The sequence below is a fragment of the Heterocephalus glaber genome, unplaced genomic scaffold (assembly GCF_053883595.1).
Source record: "Heterocephalus glaber isolate CG9 unplaced genomic scaffold, H.glaber_assembly_v1.0 deba00001504, whole genome shotgun sequence".
NCBI classification, from domain to species: Eukaryota; Metazoa; Chordata; class Mammalia; order Rodentia; family Bathyergidae; genus Heterocephalus; species Heterocephalus glaber.
In genome coordinates, this window is record NW_028258324.1 from 68,777,955 (window position 1) to 68,798,166 (window position 20,212).

Below are 20,212 nucleotides of genomic sequence, written 5' to 3' on the forward strand. Positions count from 1 at the left end.
TTAAGGCAAGTGTGTGTGTGTGTGCATGCGTGCGTGCGTGCGTGTGTGTGTGTTTGAAAGACAGAGAGACAGACACAGAGACAGAGACACAGAGACAGAGACACAGAGAGAATCTCACTCTGTAGTTTAGGCTGGTCCTGAACTCATGTAGTCCAGGCTCCTTGTGAACTTGCAGCGATCCTCCTGCCTCAGCCCTCAGCGCTGGGCTTATGGGTGTCTGGCTACCACACTCAACCTCATAGTTTAGGTATTTCTTTGCAGCTTCCAAATGAAGTCCACATGACATGGTTCTCAGATGCCTGTTTCTATAGAAACTGTGATGTTTTCTATGTAGTATTAAAATACTAGAGTCATAAGCCTCTTGGAACTTTAGAAATCATTTTGTTCTCTGATAAGGAAAGAGAACCAGAAAAAAGTGAAGTGGCTTTCTCTTGACCAACCTCAGCCTGAAATGCAGACTTTTTTGGTTCTCTGGTATAGGAGCTAGAAAATATTTTTCCTGAAGGGGCCATAACTGTTAAAGTAATTGGGTTCTCTGTGTGCTGTACAATCTCTGATGCAACTACTCAATTCTGTTTACATAGCATGAAAGCAGCCCGGGAAAACACGTAAATGAATAGACAAGGCTATGTCCCAATAAAGCTTTACTGATGAAAAAACAAATAGCAGGCTGGATTAGGCCCTATGGCCATAGTTGATCAATCAGCCCCTTGTTAGAACCTCTCATGGCGCATGAACCAGGAACATGGGCAATGCTTGGGTGCATATCAGAAATGCACTGTCACGGCCCACACCAGGAGCAGAGTCTGCATTTCCACAAGACTCACTCATGTTCATATATATGCTGACAGGTGAGAAGCGCCTGGTCAGTGGCCTAGGCTGCACCTGCTAAGAATGCCCAGAAGAAATTTATATATTCAAAAATGAGGCCCAAGGCAGTTAATGAAACTATCCCAGGTCACACTACATGGTGGATCTGGGACTAGAGCCCAAGTCTTAGTACTGGAAAGATGGAAGTCTTTTTGTACCAGAATACCCACCCTAACCCCAAGCCCGCCTTCCCCTCTCTGGTTATCCCTAACTCAACACAGAATCACTGCAAATTGAAAGAAAGCAACTGGTCCTTCTTCCTCAACTGACTTTTAAAGAAGAGGACTCAACTCCAGCAGTGTCCTCTTCCCCGCCCTCTCTACAAGACCTGGTAGGGGCTAGCCAAGGTGAAAATCTGCCTCCGGAGGCTGCTCACCATCTGCAGAGGGAAACTTGCTCACACAAGTTCAAGCTGGAATCGAACTCAACTTAGTTCCTGCCTCCGGAGGTCTGCTGCTCAAAATAGTACCACGAAGCAAAGGAATCTTTCACTCTTCACACACAGAAGAAAGATCTAAACTAGGTTCCTTGGCAGAACCAGACACCTCAGTTTTTCCCTCTTCTGCTTGCCCCATCTCCGTTCCCAAACCTGTTCCTGTTCCCCTGTAGCAGCTCTCGGGTCATGTAACGCTGTGCACCTCCTGAGACCACAACAAAACACCAAGCTCACCTTATGCTCTGCACACCCTGAACATTGGTGTTCTTGTTTCATTTCTATTTTGTGCAAGAAGTGTCTGTCTTAGCCAGTTTGGGCTGCTATAAGAGAATACCGTAGACTGAGTGGCTTAAACAACAGAAATTTATTTTTCACAGTTATGGAGATGAAGAAGTCCAGGATCAAGGAACCAGCTGATTCCTGGTGAAAGCCCAATCCCTGGTTTGAGGATGGACACTTCCATTGTATTCTCACATGGAAAGATCATTTCTCTCCTATCTCTTCTTAGAAGGGCACTAATTCCTTTCACAAGAGCTCCATCCTCCTGACCTAATTACCTCCCACAGACCCACCTCCAAATTGGGATTAGAGCTTCAACATATGAATGGGGGGGAGGGGTACAGACATTCAATCCATAGCAGTGTTTAATCTTAGCTGATAAATATATATTAGGCTGTTACTTATTGACTATTTATGGGACAAGCCTTGCATATTTAATTATTTAACCCATTTTATGTTTGAGGTCCCAGAAGCTTGGTGGGTTGAAGAGATGGGGCTGAGGGCTGGGAATTTAGCTCAGCAGCATAGTGCCTGCCTGGCAAGCACAGTCCTGAGTTCAATCCCTGGTACCAAAAAATAAAATAAAGACATGAGGCTGAGATCACACAGGAACATGTGATGGAGCCTGGATTCACACCTACCTGTAGGTTCTGAAGGTGTTCCAGGTACTGTGGAGGAGGAAACAAGAAGATACTTGAAGGTCCAGCCCTCAAGTGGTTCACAGTCTACTTTTCGACAGATGAGAAAGACATGTTAGGGACAATCAGGCTGATACTGTCACAATAGGCAAATGTCGTGGAGTAACGGAGCCAGGGAGTTCTTTAAGACCGTGGCAGGCAGGGAAAAGAGGGTCTCTCCTTCAGAACTTGATCCTGGCTGCCCTGCACTATGTCATAGACCACGTAGGCAATCAATAAATATTTGATGGCTCAATGAATGAACGAGAGAGAGAGAGAGAGAGAGAGAGAGAGAGAGAGAGCGAGAGAGTACTAGCACTTGGAGCTGGAAAGAATTGGAAAAGACAGTGAATGAGAGAAGGAGAACATGGGCTGGGGCCTGAGCACACAGAAATAGCAAAAGGGGAGACTGGAAAGATAGACACCCTTGAGTCATATGTCATGGAGTTTGTGCATGATTCTTTGACTATGAAGAAGAGAGAGTTTTACAAGCCAGGCAATAGGATCCGAGAGTCATGGACGGTTTCGGATAGAAGAAAGGGGAAAGCACCTGGCACCAAGGAGGCCAGTGAAGAAGCTAATGCAGAAAGTAGGTTTATAACTCTAAGGTCTTCGTTTGGGAATCAGAGGCCCAAGGAGAACGGACAGAAGCTAAGTGAGTAAGTGAGGAACAGTCAAAGAGGACACTGCCTCATGGGTGATTCCTCCTGCCCCACAAACCAGCCAGGACCCCCCTGCTTTTTCCAAGCACAGTTCAGCCTTCTCCTGCTGCCTGCACACCCAGCCCAGCCCCTACCGCCAGAGGCCTCCTTTGGCAGAATGGATGCCTTCCGCAGCGACCCCCACCCGTCCTCCTCCCGCACACTGCCAACACATATCTCTTCCCATTCTCAGGCCGATTCATCCGACACTTTGAAGCATCCACTTGACTCTCACACTAGATGCTTAAAACATTTTACATTAATCATCTCATTTCAGTTCCCCTTAGCGCCCCTGCCTTAGTCCATTTTCTGCTGTCATCGCAGAATACCACAGATTAGGAAGTTTATAAAGAAAAGGAATACATTTCTCATCATTTAGGAGGCTGGGAAGTCCAAGACTGAAAGGCCCCATCTGTGAGGGCCTTCCTGCTGCGTCAGAGTGGGGTGAAGGGTACTTGTGGCAAGAGAGAGCACACAAGGGAGAAAAGCAGTCAATCTCCCCCACCCTTTTAAAACCAGTTTTATATATATATAAAATTAATCCACTCATGAGGATGGAAGCCTCACGAACACCTAAACACCTTGCATTAGCCCCACTCCATGCCCCTCTTAATACTGTTTCGCTGACAATGAAATCTCAACTTGAGTTTTGGAGGAAACAAACATTTAAACCATAGCAACCCCTGAGAAACTCTAGAGATCAAAATATAGAGGTCCCAAGGAGGTTAACTGACCTGTCCAGGGCCACATTAATTGCTGGATGTGGGACTAGAATCCAAGTCGTAGGATTCTAAACACATAAACTAAGAAGACTTTTTGAAACTTTTTTTCTTTGGTACCGGGGATCGAACTCGGGTCCTTGTACTTACACAGCAGGCAGCGAAACCACTGAGCTAAATCCCTGGCCCTCCAAGTCATAGGATTCTAAACCTAGGATTTTGTCTACACACACACACACCCACCCACCCACACACACACACACACACACCACAGTACCCTCCCTCCCCTACCTCTCCATTTCTGGCCAGTCCTGACCCAACAACCAGAAAAAGTCTCTCCCTGCCCTGAATCTCCTCTAACTTTGTCTTTCTGGGGTGAGTGGGTGTGTGGGAAGGTGCTATATGCATCCCTTTGAGCTGTGATCAATTTGGTCACTGTAGATCTCTGTGTTGTGCTTTATATAAGTCATGTCTGAGGGTCAGGTTGGAATTGAACTGCAAGTCTCACCAGTAATGGATGCACTTTATTCCAGATGCTGTATTTGGAATCGAAGCTCCTTGAGCTCAATGGTAAAGTGATTCCATATAACACACCAGCTAGTACTTTACCTTCAAGCTAAAGACCTGGGCTTTCTACCTAGTCAGGTCATGCTGCCTGGAAGTCTTCCCTGAGAGGAGGAGAAGCTCGCCTCACTCCAAGCTCACCTCCCTGCCTTCAGAAGGCGCTGTCACCCCAAGGAATTTTGTCTCCCCCATGAGTCCTTCAATCTGAGTTCGTTTCTTAGAGTTCTACAGACCTTGCTTTGAATTCTAGTTTTTGCACATGCCAGCTGTGTGATAGAAAGCAAGCTTCTTAACCTCATTGAGATTTAAAGATTTCTTACTTTATTTTATGTTGGAACAGTAGCTTGTATGTTTTTGTGTTGATCTGCATAGTAGTCTCCAACAGAGTTGCCACAGGGTTAAAAACAAAGGAGACCTCTGAAGCTCTAGGCCTGGCCTAGAGTTTGTGGCCAGCAATGTCCTCACTGGAATCGGGCCAAGTCCTGTAGCTCCACTGCCCACCTGCCATTCCAGGCCTTACCAGGCCTTTGGCTTCTCCTAGAGATGACGGAAACAGTCCCTCACTGCAGAGCCATTTCCGGATCTTCTCTTCCTAAGAAATTCCCCACCACATGGCCCTGCCTGCTGCCGTCCCTCCCCTTCTGAAGCACCTGGCCACCTTCATCACCCCGACCTGTCCCCAGTAGATAATGTCACACAATGCAGGCCATGATTTCAGGAGCCAACAACAAGGACCATTGTGGCCATGGGCTTTCTCCTGACCGGAGCAAGGCTACACTGAACCTTCTGTCTTCAGTGCACTACAAGCAAGGCAACGACTATTATGGCCTGCTCCTGACTGGGTCAGAAAACTAGGAAGAGAGCGAGTATCCTTAAGGATAAAGCGCCTCTACTTCAAAGCAGGGAAACTGGGGCCCTGAGAGGTGCAGTGATTTGCACAAGGTCACAGGCCTGGACAGCCAGAACAGAGACCCAGCTTCCAGCCATTCCCTTCCCATAGGCCCAGCAGCCTCACCACAGAACACAGTAGCTCTGGGCCACTTCTCCTTCCTAAGGGGTCTGGATCCACGGAGGTTATGCAGAGTCAAAGGCCACTCGAAGCCCTCTGTCTCCTTTGTGGTGCTCTACCAGCCCCTGAGAGCAGAAGAAACCTTTGAGCCAGCGTGATGAAGGCGTGGCACCCAGCAGGACCAGGGCTGTCAAATCCATGCCTTAAAGGTCTCCAGAGCCCCGCAAACAAAAGAAGACAACTTGGATTTATTGTTATTATTGTGGGTCTCTGCACACACACGCACACACACACACAGAAAGCTGCACAGAAAGGAAAGGAACTCATTTTCTAACCGAAGGTTTCCTCCCTCTTTAGAGTACAAGAAATAGAAATAGGGATGCCTCAACTTGCCAGAAGGGGTAGTCTTCCTAAAATCTCAGCATCACAGTGTCTCTATAGCTCTGCTTTTCTCCTCTTCAGGGCTCCCTTTTCCCCCTTCTTGTTCTACCCATAGCTTTCCTCCCTCATCCTCTCCGCCTCCTCTTCTTCCTCCTCCTCCATTACCTTCCCTGAGTTCCATTAATTACCAGGAAACATAAAATCACAGTGACAGCAGCTGTTTCCTGAGGGCCTCTGTGTGCTGCTCCAGTCAGATCAGGACAGGTACAGGGCACTGTGTGGCATCTCTTCTAAACATACAACAGCCCTGGCAGTAAGTTGTTACCTCTACATTTCCAGAGAAGTCAGTGCCTTCTCCACAATAAGAAGTGAGAGTGGGCGATCAGATTCAGAGCCAAGTCTGTCCCGAGCACTGCTCTTTGCTCTGCTACCTGTTGCAGGGTACACTGCTGTGCTGGCTTCCAGAATGCCAAGGAAGGAGCCCTCCTGCCTGTTCGGTTTGCTGCAAGGGGACTTCTGCCTCTCTCCTCCTGGCTAGGCCAGGATCTCTAGGGAAAGCATGAGTCATAGACTATTTTTCCAGTTAGTTATGATCCGGATACCTGTGGGCCTGGTGCTTCAAGGGCCAGGAGGGAACACGAGGGTGGGGATGCAGTTTGGCCCTTGAGAGCCTTCCTGTTTTCCTTGCTCCTTTGTGTCCAGGGAGCCTCAGAGCCCCTCCTCTGCAGAAGATCAGGAAACAGTCTTTGGGGTTCACTCCATCTCCCTACTCCCAGGCTTTCTCAGGCTGCCATGCTTCCAAGCTGAGCCTTGAAGCTCTTGAGCCAGGAGCAGTGTTTAATCTGTGCCACCGTCCCCATAGGGAGCTTAGATGGGCTGATCAGTGTCAGGCTTTGCTGGGCTTCAGGCTCCTGAGCCGCCAAGGGCACGTGGCATGTCTCCATGGAAATTTGGAGGGAGGAAAGGAGCCCAAGGCCACGCCAGCTGCAGCCTTGGCAGCCAAGTCTACAGGAGGCCTGCCAGCTACCACGCACCTGTCTGGACTGCAGGGACTGACCTGGCCCCACTGCAGAGCAGGCCAATCTCTGTCCTTCCTTTCCCAGGTACCCCAGCACCTGTCAGCCTCTCGTAGCACAACTCTAAGGGACGTGGCTGTTTATAGAATGCCTTCATATTCTTTATCTCTTTTGTTCTTAAAATATCCCAGGGAAGCAGATTTTATCGTTATCCCTCGTGTGCACTGAATTAGGTCACCCCCCTCCCCAGCTTCATATGTAGAAGCCTTAACTCCCTGTACCTGAGGGTGTGACTGTGTTTTGTAGACAGGCCCTTTAAAGAGAGGACTGAGCAAAAGTGAGGTGGGCCCCAATCTAACCTGACTGTTGTCCTTGTAAGAGGATGAAACGTGGACAAATAGAGACCCAAAGGTGCATGCGCACAGAGGACATCCGTGAGAAGAGGCAGCAAGAGAACAGCCATCTGCAAGCCATGGAGAGGCCTCAAAGGAAGCCAACCTCCTGGCACCTTGATCTTGGACTGGGACATTGTCCTGCTGGCTTCCACAGCACCAAAGGGTCTGAAGGGACAGACTGGACGTGTCCTTTAGATAAGAGTGTTCTGCCAGACTTTACCGGTCAGTGTTGAGTTCTGGTCCCTCCTCCCAACATGCCCAGGATGAAGGAATTAAAACCAAAATGGGGCTTTGAGATGAAAGAAGTAGAAGAGGGAACTGAGTTAGGGAAGAGATGAAAAGAGCAAAAATCAGACAGAGCAGGATGCGGATTTAATCCAGAGCTCACCTGGATGGCCAGCCTCTGTGTGGAGGTGAAAAGCCGTCAGGAACACTGGAAATGTAGGGAAATGTTTGGAAGTCCAATGTTAGGGATGGACTCTTGTACACAGCCCTTAACACGTGGATAGGCAGATGGTCAGGAGTTGTAGGGATGAAGGTGAAGAAGACACACTATCTTTTTTTTTTTTTCGGTACTGGGGATCGAACTTGGGTCCTTGCGCTTGCGCAGCAAATGGCGAAACCACTGAGCTAAATCCCCAGCCTGAGAAGACATATTTTCAGTGCCTACTCTGTGCCAGGCACTTTCACAAGGCTCTGTCATTTAAATCTCATGATACACTTCAAGATCAATGCTATTATTCCTAATTTTCAACTGAGGAAGCTCTAGATCAAAGCAGTCAAGAAGTAACATACATTGCTCTTCATTCCAACTCCTGCCTACATTTTGGTCAATTAGAGTGCCTCGGGCTCAAGTTGTCAAAGTTGAATGTGTCTTAGAACCTTTTAGAGGGCTTGTTAGGACACAGACTGCTGGGCTCAACCCTCAGAATATCTGATCCAGTAGATCTGGGCTGGGACCCAAGAATTTGTATTTCTAACAAGTCCCCGGGCCACGCTGAGTCTGCTGGTCCAAGGCCACACTCAGAACCACCTGCCAGTGGGGCTGAGAACCCAGTCCAGTGGTTCCCAAACTGTACTGAATTAGGTCCAGGGATTTAGCTCAGTGGTTTCACCGCCTACCTCTCAAGGGGAAGGTCCCAAGTTCGATCCCTGGTACCAAAAAACAAACAAACTGTGCTGAATTTTGGAGTCACAGCAATCTTTAAAAACAGTTATTGATGTCTAGCTCACATGCCCACATATTCTTATTTAAACTGGTATTGGGTACAACCTGGGCAGCATTGCTTTTCACATTCCTCAGGTAACCCTAACACACAGCAAATGTAGGAACCACTGACCCAGCCTCATTCCTCCTTTACTCTCCTCAATACCAGCGTCCACTTCAGCTGCCCATTACTGAAGGAATTGATCCTCAACTAGCACTGCTCATAGCACCTCTTCCCAACCTCCTCTCTCCCATGGCCAAAGAACATCTGTTGTAAAACTTCTCAAGTCACTTGCGAGACTTCTCTTTTCATCCAGTCCTTCAGCCAGACTCTGTGTCGATGACGTTTGACCTTTTGCCACAAAGAGCAGCTGATATGTTTTTTAAGTGACTTAAGTTATAACATTCAGGGCCGGGGATTTAGCTCGGTGGTTCTGGCACCTGCCTTGCAAGCACAAGGGCCCGAGTTTGATCCCCGGTACCAAAAAAAAAATAAAAAAAGTTGTAACATTCATGTGTACTTGAAGAAAGTAGGAAATACCTCAAAAAGCATAAAGAAGAAAATAACAATTACCTTTAATTTACCCAGGGGCCGGGGATTTAGTTCAGTGGTTCCGCTGCCTGCCTCCCAAGCGCAAGGTCCTGAGTTCAATCCCCGGTACCAAAAAAAACAACAACAACAACAACAACAAATTTTTAATTACCCAGGATGCACCACTGTTAAAATTTTGCTGAGATCTGTCCTTTTCTTCTATGCATATTCTTGCCTAGTTGAGAGCATGCTCTATAAGTAAGTGCATATCCTGCTTTCACACTTAACATTAAACTTAGATATATTTAATGTTATTGAAACTTTATTTAATGGCAGCAAAAAATTGTCATTTGGATACCACATCATTTATTGAACTGTTTCCATACAGGTGGGAATAGGGGAGAAGAGAGTACTTGTTTTATCATTTATATGATAACCAATATATATATATTTGTATGAATTTAGGTTCTGTCCTTTATTTCTCATGATCATGTCCAAGAAAGAAAGTAATGGATAAAACAGTATGAGAATTTTAAATTCATTCCAACTGGCCAAATTCCAAAAAAATTTTCCCCTGGTTTATATCATCAGTGTGAAGGAATGCGTGTTGCCCAGTACTTCTCTTGCCCAGTACTTGATGTTATGTTTGGTGCCACTGAGGATTTTTAGTATGGAGATGACATGATCAGATTTGCATTCATAAAACTGCATACTAGAGGATCAAACAAGTGGGCCAGATTGGAACTGGTATTATTGCCCCTGCTGTTCTCTGCTGCTTCTATATTGTCCCTCTTCCATGTTCCCTTCCTCCTTTCCTGGAGAGTATATATGGAGTGCTTGCTGTACCAAACACTACACAAGGCTTTGTCACCAAGTAATAAGAGAGGTGCTGAAAGGCTCAAATCTGTGGCTGACAAGCTTGTGCCTGGCCAGAGAGCTCTTCCTCCAGATCTGGTCCAAAAAAGTCCCTGAAAGTAATTCTCCTTAGGGAAAAAAATTTAGTATTTTCCAATGGAATTGCCAAGTAGGCTATCGCTAAGTTAATTTTGTCTCCATCCTGTGCCTGTCCACCCCGTGCCTGGAATCTCCTCCTTCCTCCCTCATCTTCTCAACCCAGCAAACTACTTCAGCCTTCATCCTTCAGCACCTTCCTTAAATATCTGTGACCTCTCCCTTCTGTACCTTGCCTGGTCAGAATCAGCCACTCAGCCTTCCTTGATCACACAGCTCTGTGATGGCATTTTCTGTGACTAATTTTGTTTCTTTCTTGTCCAAGAGGCCTTCGGGAATAGAACGTTTTGTGTCTCCAGCTCTTAACAGCGTCTGGCAATTGGTTGTTACTCAGTGGCTGTTGAGTGAATGACTGAATGAATTACTGTTTTACTAAGGTGCATAGACATTCCATCTTAGATGGACTGAAGAGTGTAAAGACAATATGGAGATGACATGAATTGCCAAAATCACGCTCAGAATCACTGGTGCCTACGGTAAAACAGACACCTGGTATACCAGATGTCCCGATCCTGGATTCTGTGTTCTAAACATTAATTGTTATGTGTGCTTGTGCACAGACTTGCATTCTGTTCTCTTTCATTTTAACACCAGATTTAATGTTCCCCTAAGTATCTCTGTGATAGAGGAAGTAAAGGAGATTAAGCAATGCCAGAATTCCAAAAGTGTATCCCAAAGAAAATTAATACCATAAACTGTTTATAGGTACCACCCCAAACAAGATTTTTATTGTCTAGTAAGTTCGGAAAACAAAGTTAAATAGGTTTTTCTATCATAGGCATTGTAAGAAGAATAAAACCTCCGGCCAGGCAGTGGTGGAGAAGAAGAGCACTCAAGTCTTGCCTCAGTAAGAGGCAGGAGTCATCCTTGCCTCTTTCTGCCTAGGAGAAGCCAGAGTGCAAATGCAAAGGCAGAAGGGAAAACCATGTAGCAAGATCCTAGCCCCTTCCCCTCCAGTGATCTCCTCATTTCCACATCTATGCAAGCCCCTGCCCCCTCTCACCCACTCACAGTGATGAGATCAGCCTTCATTACTTCTCTCCTAGAGCCAGGAAGCAAGGTAATGTGTGGGAAGTGATAACAACTTCAGAGTTAAAGCCATTCAACAGGAAAATTTGTTAAAAAGACCAAGACATTGTAAAGCTGAAACACTTGAGTCTATTAAGTCCCCTGCTTCTCAGAACATTTTGTTACCTGGGAATGTTTCAAGCAGGGAAAACACTGAACCATGGCAGCACTGTCAGATCCCGAAGGCTGGTACAAAGAGCAACATTTTATAAGACAGCTGTCTCTGCCACTAGAGAAAACTTCTAAAAACTTCTGCCTCTGTTTTCTCCTTCTTCTCCTACCCAGCATAACTTCCCCACCCTCCTCACCCCTAAAGGCACTCTATTTATTTCCCTCCTCCCCATCCCCCCTTCCTCCTCCTCCCTTTCTTCTCTTCCTTCCCCCACTTCTTTCATACCCATAGCCCGTGTTGTTTTCACAAACACTATTAGACTAGCGCAGTAACCTAAGATTATCCAATGGTTATTCAACCCTTTGGTAAGAAGGGAACTAATTAAGTGACTAGTGGTTTAGACATTGTTTATTAGCTCCAAACTCCTTTGGAGAGCCTGGAGCATTCTTCTAGACAAATATTACCCTTTTATGGCTTCTTGTCCCAAGTCTAAAAGAGATGGAGAGCCTAAAGAGACAGTAGCTTTTCAGGGATGTGAAGAAAGGACTACTCTAGTAGGAAAATAGAGTGTCGATGGATGTAGAAGAGAAAAGCCCTGTGCCTGTCACATACAGACGAATGCAGTTTGTGTGTCTGTTGGCAGCTGTGTGCATCAGTGATCATCAGGAGTTTAAGATGTGGGCTGTTGACACAGTGTGGTCAGCCCAATGTTTTATTTAACTGTCTTCATTAGAAATACATCCATCAAGAGAATGTTTTTAAAATCACGGTTAGTCTCTTAAACAAAAGAATGAAGGCAAACTCAACTATCTCCTTACCAATCTGAACAAACACTGCTATCCTATACTGGGGGACACTTTAAGAGGACAGAAGCTATCTGTTAAATAAACAAAAGCATCAACAGGGACACGGTTTCCTAGTTTGTGGATACTAATAACACATTATTACTAGTCGCAACCGGTGAGAAAGGCACTCTTGCCCTGGGAGGCAACAGAATGGAAACTTCTAAATGCTGCTTTCAAAATTTTACTTCTGTTCGAAAGTCATAAAAGTTGCATTGTAATCCTGCCATTGCTTTCATAAGAGAATTTCGGAGAGAAATTCCAAGCCTCCGGAATTGTAACAAAACGGGCCGCTTCCAGGTTCTGAATCAGAGCAACTACCACCTCAGGAGAACACCGATCCTGGGTGACTCTGAGCCTGAGACTCCAGTTTCCTCCACCTCCTTTTCTACTGTGGGCTCAATAATCTGGTGTAAGTGAAAAAGTATTTTCCTTGGCTTGGATTAGGTACCTGGTGTCCTGGAAGAGGCCACTGATTTTCCCAAAGATGTCCCGGGAGTTTGGCTTACCTGTGGCTTACCACAGGCCAAACATGAGGTCAGTTAGCCATCAGTCGTCATCAGTGAGGCCAAGATTTGTTCAGACACTGAGAGAAGAGTGGGTAATGGCCCTCGTCAACATTCCTCACTATCCTAGTCCCAAACCTGTATCTTTCACCTTTGGTGGAATGGGTGGAAATTATTTCAGAAATAGCTGATTCATTATTTACATTACTCTTCATTTGAAGAGGCTTTGTGATATGTCAACCTAGTCACTGCATTCATATTAACATTCTGAATCAAAACTTTTTTCCACTAGAACTGTTCTTGTGAAAAGGTACATTTATTGACCTTGGGGAGATGCCGTACTCCCCAGTGTTTGGTGGGAGATGAAGGGATGCTGATAGACCTGAGTTGGCCATCTAGGGACCAAACCCTCTGGCCAGAACCAGTCTAAGGAACAGTGAGATGTGTGTGCACTGCTTTTCTGTCTCACTCTGCAGACCTCAGTGACCAGCTCCTTGAAGTGGTGGGGCTGGAGGGAGCCATGGAGATGGGGCAGATCTACACCGGCCTGAAGAGTGCAGGCAGGAGGCTGGCCCAGTGTTCCTCTGTCACCATCAGGTATGTCTCCTTGTTACCCAGCAGCTTCTGAGTCTCCCCACCGCCCTAAACATTCTTGCAGACAGTAGCTGGGAAGCAATCTTTGGATTTTATGGTAGGGAAAGTGGGGGACAGAAGCTTAGATAAGGTGTGTAAAGAGCACCTTTATAGACCATTTCCTAAGGGGATATAATACAAACGATCCCAAACATCAGCTAGAGGGCCCACCACAACCAATTTGACATTCCCTTAAAATAACCTGGTAACATTCTCTAAAAAGGAGTATAAGATTATGAAGTCCAGAGAACCAGAGATCCTATTCTGTGCCCTTTTTATCTTTACAAATTAAAATGTTAGTATGCCAGGAGGCACACTCTGATACAAACCAAGTTCCCGGCTCTACTCTGTTCTGTTGGATAACGGCCTTGGAAATGTTATTTCCTATTGACCTTTTTATACTAAACCATTAACAGCAGCAAAGCCAGGATTGATGGCACATGGCTGTAATCGCAGCGATTCTGGAGGCCGAGGCAAGAGGATCATAAGTCATATACCAGTCTGAGCAAACTAGCAAGACCCTGTCTCAAAGTAAAAAATAAAAGAGGCTGGTAGTGTAGCTCAGTAATAGAGTGCTGCCCTAGCATGCTCAAAGCCCTAGCTTCACTCCTCAATATGCCCAATCAGCAAGCCTGTACTGCTTGACTAACAGGATGACAACTTTTCAAGGTGTGGACCACACAGCCAGCCACTGCAGATCTGGAAGATACGGGTCAAATAGAGCGGATCCTCTGATTTTAGTCGCCCCTAGTTAATCAATGCAACTAGTCATTTTCTCAGATTTTTCCCCCTCCTGGTCATTTCAGAAGCCATTATTCCCTCTTTTTTCCACTCACCTGTTAGAAATCAGATCTATTAATGTGCTTCCAGGATCACCACAGTACGCAGCGGGTTTTTCCCAAAGGCATCTGACCACAGAACCTTTTTCTCCCAGAACCTCTTGGCCAAGTGTCCTTGGAGCACATTCTGGGAAAGTGTTCATGGCTCTATCCTGCATCCCTCTGAAAGGTCCCTGCAGCTCTTCTCTGATGTCTCTTAGCAGAACATCTGTTCCACTGCCCCCTTTGCTTCATCCCATGCCTTTGTCTTTTCTGTTTTTTCCATTTCTTTCTAGGCTGTTGTCCTGACGGGAACCCTACTTCCCAGGTTACTCTCTCATGCCTGTCCACTTTCCAAATCACTAATACTGACGGGGTCCAGTCTAGGCCCTAACTTATGTAGACCACAGAGAACACAACATCCTTGTCCCCAAGGAATCTAAAAACTTGGGTATACAGGGAGAATTTTTTTTTGTATTCAGTAGAACTTTTTCCAGGTAGAAAAAGAGGTGTCAGCCAGTACCCTCATCCTCCTGGCCATTTCCCACATCCTCTTCAGCCTTAAGTACCAAAATGCCATTCTTCCCTCTGATTATTTGTGTTTATTATTAAATTTATTATTTTTACTACTAAATGGCCTTTGGGTCAGAGAATCACCACATCAAAACATAACTTGCTCCTCTCATTTTGTAATGCCAAAAACAGGGCAGCTGTCAAACCCAGGTGAGGACTTCCTGGGCACCAGAGGGGTAACTGTCTCCCACCCCCCCGACCGAGGGCCTTCAGAGAACTGCTTTTCCTCCCACAGAAAATGCAGTAGGAATTCAGAGTTCTAGCAGGAAGTGACAAGAATCCATATGCCAGAGAAACCCTTCCAAACAAGAAGCAACACTTTCTCCTCTTATCCTTTCCCATCCTTGGGGACAGTATTCCTCCATGCTCCTTTCCCAGCTAACCCAGCTCCGCGGTCCGTGCAGCCCCTGAGCACACTGTTGTCCAGGATAGAGTGCAAGGTGAGACACACTCAGACTCGAGCTGCACCTGGACACCTTGGAGACGTTACCTCAGCCATGATGCAACCACTCACTCAGCATCCAGGTGGAGCCCTGGCCCATCCACAGGGGAGTTCCTGGCACAACTGCTGGCCCTCTGGCTCACTGCTGGACCAAACAGGGTCTGCTCAGCAGTGGTGCTGCCTTGTTCGCCGGCCGCTGTTTCCTACACTTTTGTGGCTTCACTTCTCACCCACAGGGAGATTTTCCAAAATGGGTCTGAGAACCAAGGCGATGGAACCACATCCATAGTGCTTATAAAAGTGCAGATCCCTGGGCAGGGGTTTTAGCTCAGTGGCACTGCACCTGCCTCGCAAACTCCAGATCCTGAGTTTGATCCCCAGTACCATAAATAAATAAATAAATAGATAAATAAATGTGAAGATCCCTGTGCTTGGCCCTGGACCTGCCATGATTGAACCTAGGGCTTCACACTGAGCTACGTCTCCAGCCCTTTATTCATTTTTCATTCTGATACAGGGTCCCACTAAGTGTCTAAGTTGCCCAGGATGGGCTCAAACTTGCAATCCCCCTGCCTCCGTGTCCCAGAGTGCTGGGATTACAGCCACCATGCCTGGCAGGATTCTACTTTCAGCAAGCCCTCCCAGAAAGTCTTAGAGAACCACTCTTAAGCAAACACATGAAGTCTTCCCACTTCTTCCCTGGTGACAATGACACTGATTCTGCTACTCTGAGAAGCTCACTGTGTTCCCTTGGGTTTTGGGCTTCCAGGACTAACAAGCTGCTGCCAATGCAAGTGGATGGAGAGCCCTGGATGCAGCCACCCTGCACGGTGAGTTTTGCCAGTCTTGAGGGAGATGGTGAGAAGCTTGACTTTAGATCCCTTTGGGACACGGACTTGATATGAAATCAATGAATCGTAGAGAGGCAAGGAGTTGGAAGATCTAGTAGATCTCTCTACTTTATTGGCCCATCCACCTGTTCCTGCCAAACTCTTCTTGAATGCCTGCTATGTGCCAGGCACTGTGAGGCACCAGATACAAACCAGAATGACATGTAGACCCATCTTCAAGGTCTGGAACTTCATCTGTGGTACCTTGGCAGCCTTATCTTGAACCATTCCAGTGGCAGACAACTTAACCATGTCAAAAAGAAGACTGTGCTGCTAGTAGGCAAGTTCATTTGTTAGAAAGAGCTTCCTTGTGTGGAAGCCAAATTTACGTGCTTCACCTAGAACTCCCACCGAGATGCGGTGACCACTGGAGAAAATTCTGTGCAAGTCCATGCTCCCCGACAAGGCCACCCACCCATGGCCTTGAAGGCCGGCCTGAACACTCCACTGAAAGGATCAAGTTCATGGCACAGTCACCCAGCACCTAGAACAGTGCTTGGCTTGTAATAGTTGCACAATAGTGTGTTGCATGATGAGTAAAGGACTGAACAAATGAGAGGAAGAGGAGATCCCCTTCCCCTACTTGCCATACCCACACTGGCTCTCCACTTGCCACAACTGCACAAGGCGTGTTTCTTCTCTTCTTAGTTTGTTCTCTGTTGAAACCCCAGCTAGAAACTATGATGAAGAGAAGCCACTGACTTGATTTTCAGGGTTCATGTTGGTATATTAAGATATTTTATATGATATATATATATAACTTACATATTGTGAACAGTGTGATTACAAATATGCAAATCTCTCACAAGCACAAGAATCCGAGTTCAATCCTCGGTACCAAAAAACAAACAAACAAATATGCAAATCTCAAAAGAGACCAAAGTTGTGTTTCTAAGCTTCCTCCCTGTAGCAGAGTATTCAGACAACCCTGTAACCAGCTCTTTGGAGCCCTTACGACCATCAAGTTGTCTTCTACTAGAGAAAGAGCCTTCATGAGCCTGCTGAGATGAAATGGCATCTTCCAGAAAGATCAAAAATGGAAATTTCACTGGGTGTGGTGGCGCAGGCCTTTGTGATCTCAGACTTGGAAGGCTGAGGTAGGAAGATCACTATGAGTTCAAGGCCAACCTGGGTTACATAGTGAGTTCAAGGTCAGCCTAAACAACACAGCAAAGGGCCAGGGATTTAGCTCAGTGGTTCCAGCACCTGCCTCCCAGCGCAAGGTCCCGAGTTCGATTCCCAGTACCAAGAAAAAAAACAACATAGCAAGATCCTGTCGAGAGAGAGAAAGAGAGAGAGAATTTTCTATCATAAATAGAAATTTCTTTGAAAATATCATTCAATCTTAAGACTAAGAAAAAAAGGAAAGCATGTTATAGCAAAAAGTAATAAGCATTTTACTGGTGTTAGGAAGGATAAAGCGAATTTCTGCCACTCATCATCATGATAGAGCTAAGTTTAAGAAAAAAAAAAATCTAAGTTTCTCCTGCCTCCTAAAGAAAAGGCTGAAAGAAATCAAATCCTGCTCCACCTGGCCCAGCACTATCTGAAAACTGGGTTATCATTCTTCTAAATCCAAGCGCTGCTTTTTGGAAGTAGCCAGGTGCTTCCCTGTTTTGCCACACCACTCTCCCTCCATGCTCCCTCTCACAGAATGCAACTCACTGTGCACACAGTTGTGGCCCAATGCTGGTAAAGGGTGCAGTCCAGAAACCCATATCCAACAGTGTCTTAAAATTGATACAGCTCAGGCTGCCATAACAGAGTGCCATAGACAAGCGGCTCAGCACTGGAGGCCTAAGATCAAGGCACAAGCAGAGTTCGTTTCTGGTGCGGCTACTCTTCCTAACTTGCAGCAGCACCCTTCTGACTGTGTCCTCACCGGGCCTGTCCTCTGTACCTGCGCCCTGTACCGCTTTCTCTTCTCACGAGGATACAAGTGCTAATGGATTGGGCCTCCACCCTGTGGTCTCATCTCCCTTTACTTACCTCCCAAAAGACCCTGTGTACAAACGTGGTTACAGTGGGGTCAGTGCTTCAAAAACTGAATTGGGGGCCGGGGATTTAGCTCAGTGGTGCCGCCGCCTGCCTCGCAAGCACAAGAACCCGAGTTCGATCCCCGGTACCAAAAAAAAAAAACTGAATTGGAGGGGGACACAACTTAGTCCATGGTAGAAAATTACAAAGTGGTTGTTCAACTTGCAAGGGTTAAAACAAATGTGCTCCTTATTGAAACATTTTCTTGAAGGAAACACACCAACAGTGAAGTGATTCAAAATTAAAAGCATTGACTGGGATTGTCACAGTACAGAAGAACTTTGGTAGGAATTGAAACTAATTTAAATGAGAACTTAGAAACCTGTTAAATATGGTCATACAACTGAATGCAAATGGCAAAACTGTCTCTTCGAAAGAGAGAATATATAATGTAAACATTAATAACACGGATCCCAAACTGAAGGTTATATGAACAGAGGCTGAAAGCCTATGGGAGACATTATTGAAGGAATAGTAAAAACATGCTAAATTTTTATTGTCTCTTTTCACTTTGATAATTAAAAATATAATTCAGAAGAGAATGTTAGTAGCTAGATATTCACTTGTGAAACTAATAACAGGGCATATACCTTTTAAACCCGGGAGAACAAGATATATAAACCATACCAATATAGAAAAGACAGAAAACAAATAACAAGCCAACATTTAAATTTTTTTGAAAATAAAAAAAGTTGAGACTAAATGTATCAATACTGACAAGAAAAAAGGGTTAAAGCCCTCTATTAAAAGACCAATATTAGCTTAAAAACTAAAATCCAAATGTATATTCCTTACAAAAGATACACCTAAACTTAGATGAAATAACTGTAACCTATAAATGATTGAAATATCATATTTTCCAAGGATTTATAGAGTATTTGCTAAAATAGAACATAAACTAATTTACCAAAGAAATAAAATCTCTATACAATCCAAAAGCAGAAATTATAAAGGTCATTTTCTTTGACCAAAAAGCTAACTGGAAATTACTAATAAAAGATTAAATGAGTAAGCAAACAAAATCTAGACACTTGGAAACTAAAATTCTCCTAAAGAACAATAGATACAAAGGAATTTCATTATTGACAACTAAAAAGCTATAAAAATAAGAAAGCTCCAGTTCAAATCTAATAAAATAAAGCCTAAGCTATATTTGGAAATAAATTTAAAGCCTCCTATAAAACTAAAAAAAACTCATGAATAATCCCAAAATTAGAAGAACAATAATAAAATAAACATAGGAGAACAAAGAAAATAATAATGATAAAAATAGTAATTATATAATTTTTAAAAACAGGAAAACTTAGTTCTTTAAACATGTCAAATTTTTCAAAATCTAACCTTAAAAGAGAAAAGGGAAAGATTAGAGATATTAAAATGTAAAAAGAACATACAAGAAATATAATATAAAATCTAAATTTGAACATCATAAGAAAATGAAGGGAAACCTTGATAACTCTTAATAAAGTGGACAATGCTTTCAAAAATGCATGCAAAATGACTTCAAAACAAATTATCTTAGTGCTGGACCCTTTCATACTCTTAGGAAATAAACATTGAGGTTAACTATTCCCTAGTATAGACAAAGACAGAAAGCTATCCAATCAATTTTATGAAATGGAAACACTTTAAAATAGAAAACTCCAGACCAATCTCAAATATGAATATGATATAAAGTTCTAGTGAATGTGTAGGTAAATAGAACTGAAGATACGTTACAAGAATCATTTGCCTGTCAGAGCATATCCAAGGAACAAAAATAAATCTTTTTTTTTTTCTTTTTTAAAATAAATCTTCTAATATTAATTTAGATGGGAAAAATTACATGATAATATAAGTGCATGACTCAGAAATGTTCAATAATATTAAAATTTCTGATGTTTAAAGATTAAAAGCGCCTAGAAAACTAACACTAGAAAGAACTCTAGCTCAGTGGTTCCACCGCCTGCCTCGCAAGCGCAAGGACCTGAATTCGATCCCTGATACCAAAAACAACAACAAAAAAAATCAATTGAAAACTTCATAGGATAAAATATTTCATTGAAGTCCTATAGAAAAATAGACAAAAATTAATAGCTTTCTTATGTACCAGCAGCAACCAATCTAAAGAATACAATAAAATACCTCTAAATATCACAATAGCAGAAAAAAAATAGCAATAAAAGATATAAAATGTTAAGCTGAATTGTACAAAATGGATGAAAATACCCAGAAGACTTAATAACTCGGGCCCTTGCGCTTGCGCAGCAGGCGGTGAAACCACAGAGCTAAATCCCCGGCCTGACTTAATATTTTTTTAAAAGGTTTAAACATAGAAACATCTCATGTTCTAAATCCCACTGCAATCTTTTTACTTGACAAAGCAATGTAATTCCTAGAGAATTTTATAAAAGAACTTTAAGAGTTCTCATAAGATATTAAAATAATTATAAATCCAAAGTAATTTGAGTGATGTGCTATTGTCATGATATTGGATAGGTAAATCAATAGTACA

At 44.3% G+C, this 20,212-nt stretch overlaps 1 protein-coding gene across 7 annotated transcripts in view; it reads left to right on the forward strand.

Annotated features, from left to right (window-relative positions):
• Dgkg (diacylglycerol kinase gamma) overlaps positions 1 to 20,212 on the forward strand; it is a 187,498-nt gene that overhangs the window by 158,234 nt on the left and 9,052 nt on the right. For 6 of the 7 annotated variants that reach the window (XR_204739.4, XR_015441042.1, XM_013072229.3 and 3 more), the window contains 2 exons: positions 12,802 to 12,922; positions 15,561 to 15,621. Coding sequence is in view for 5 of the 7 variants with exons in the window: in XM_013072229.3 (XP_012927683.1) it covers positions 12,802 to 12,922; positions 15,561 to 15,621 (182 nt within the window). In the remaining 2 variants the exon portion in view is untranslated. The other variant, XM_021255947.2, reaches the window with a different exon arrangement.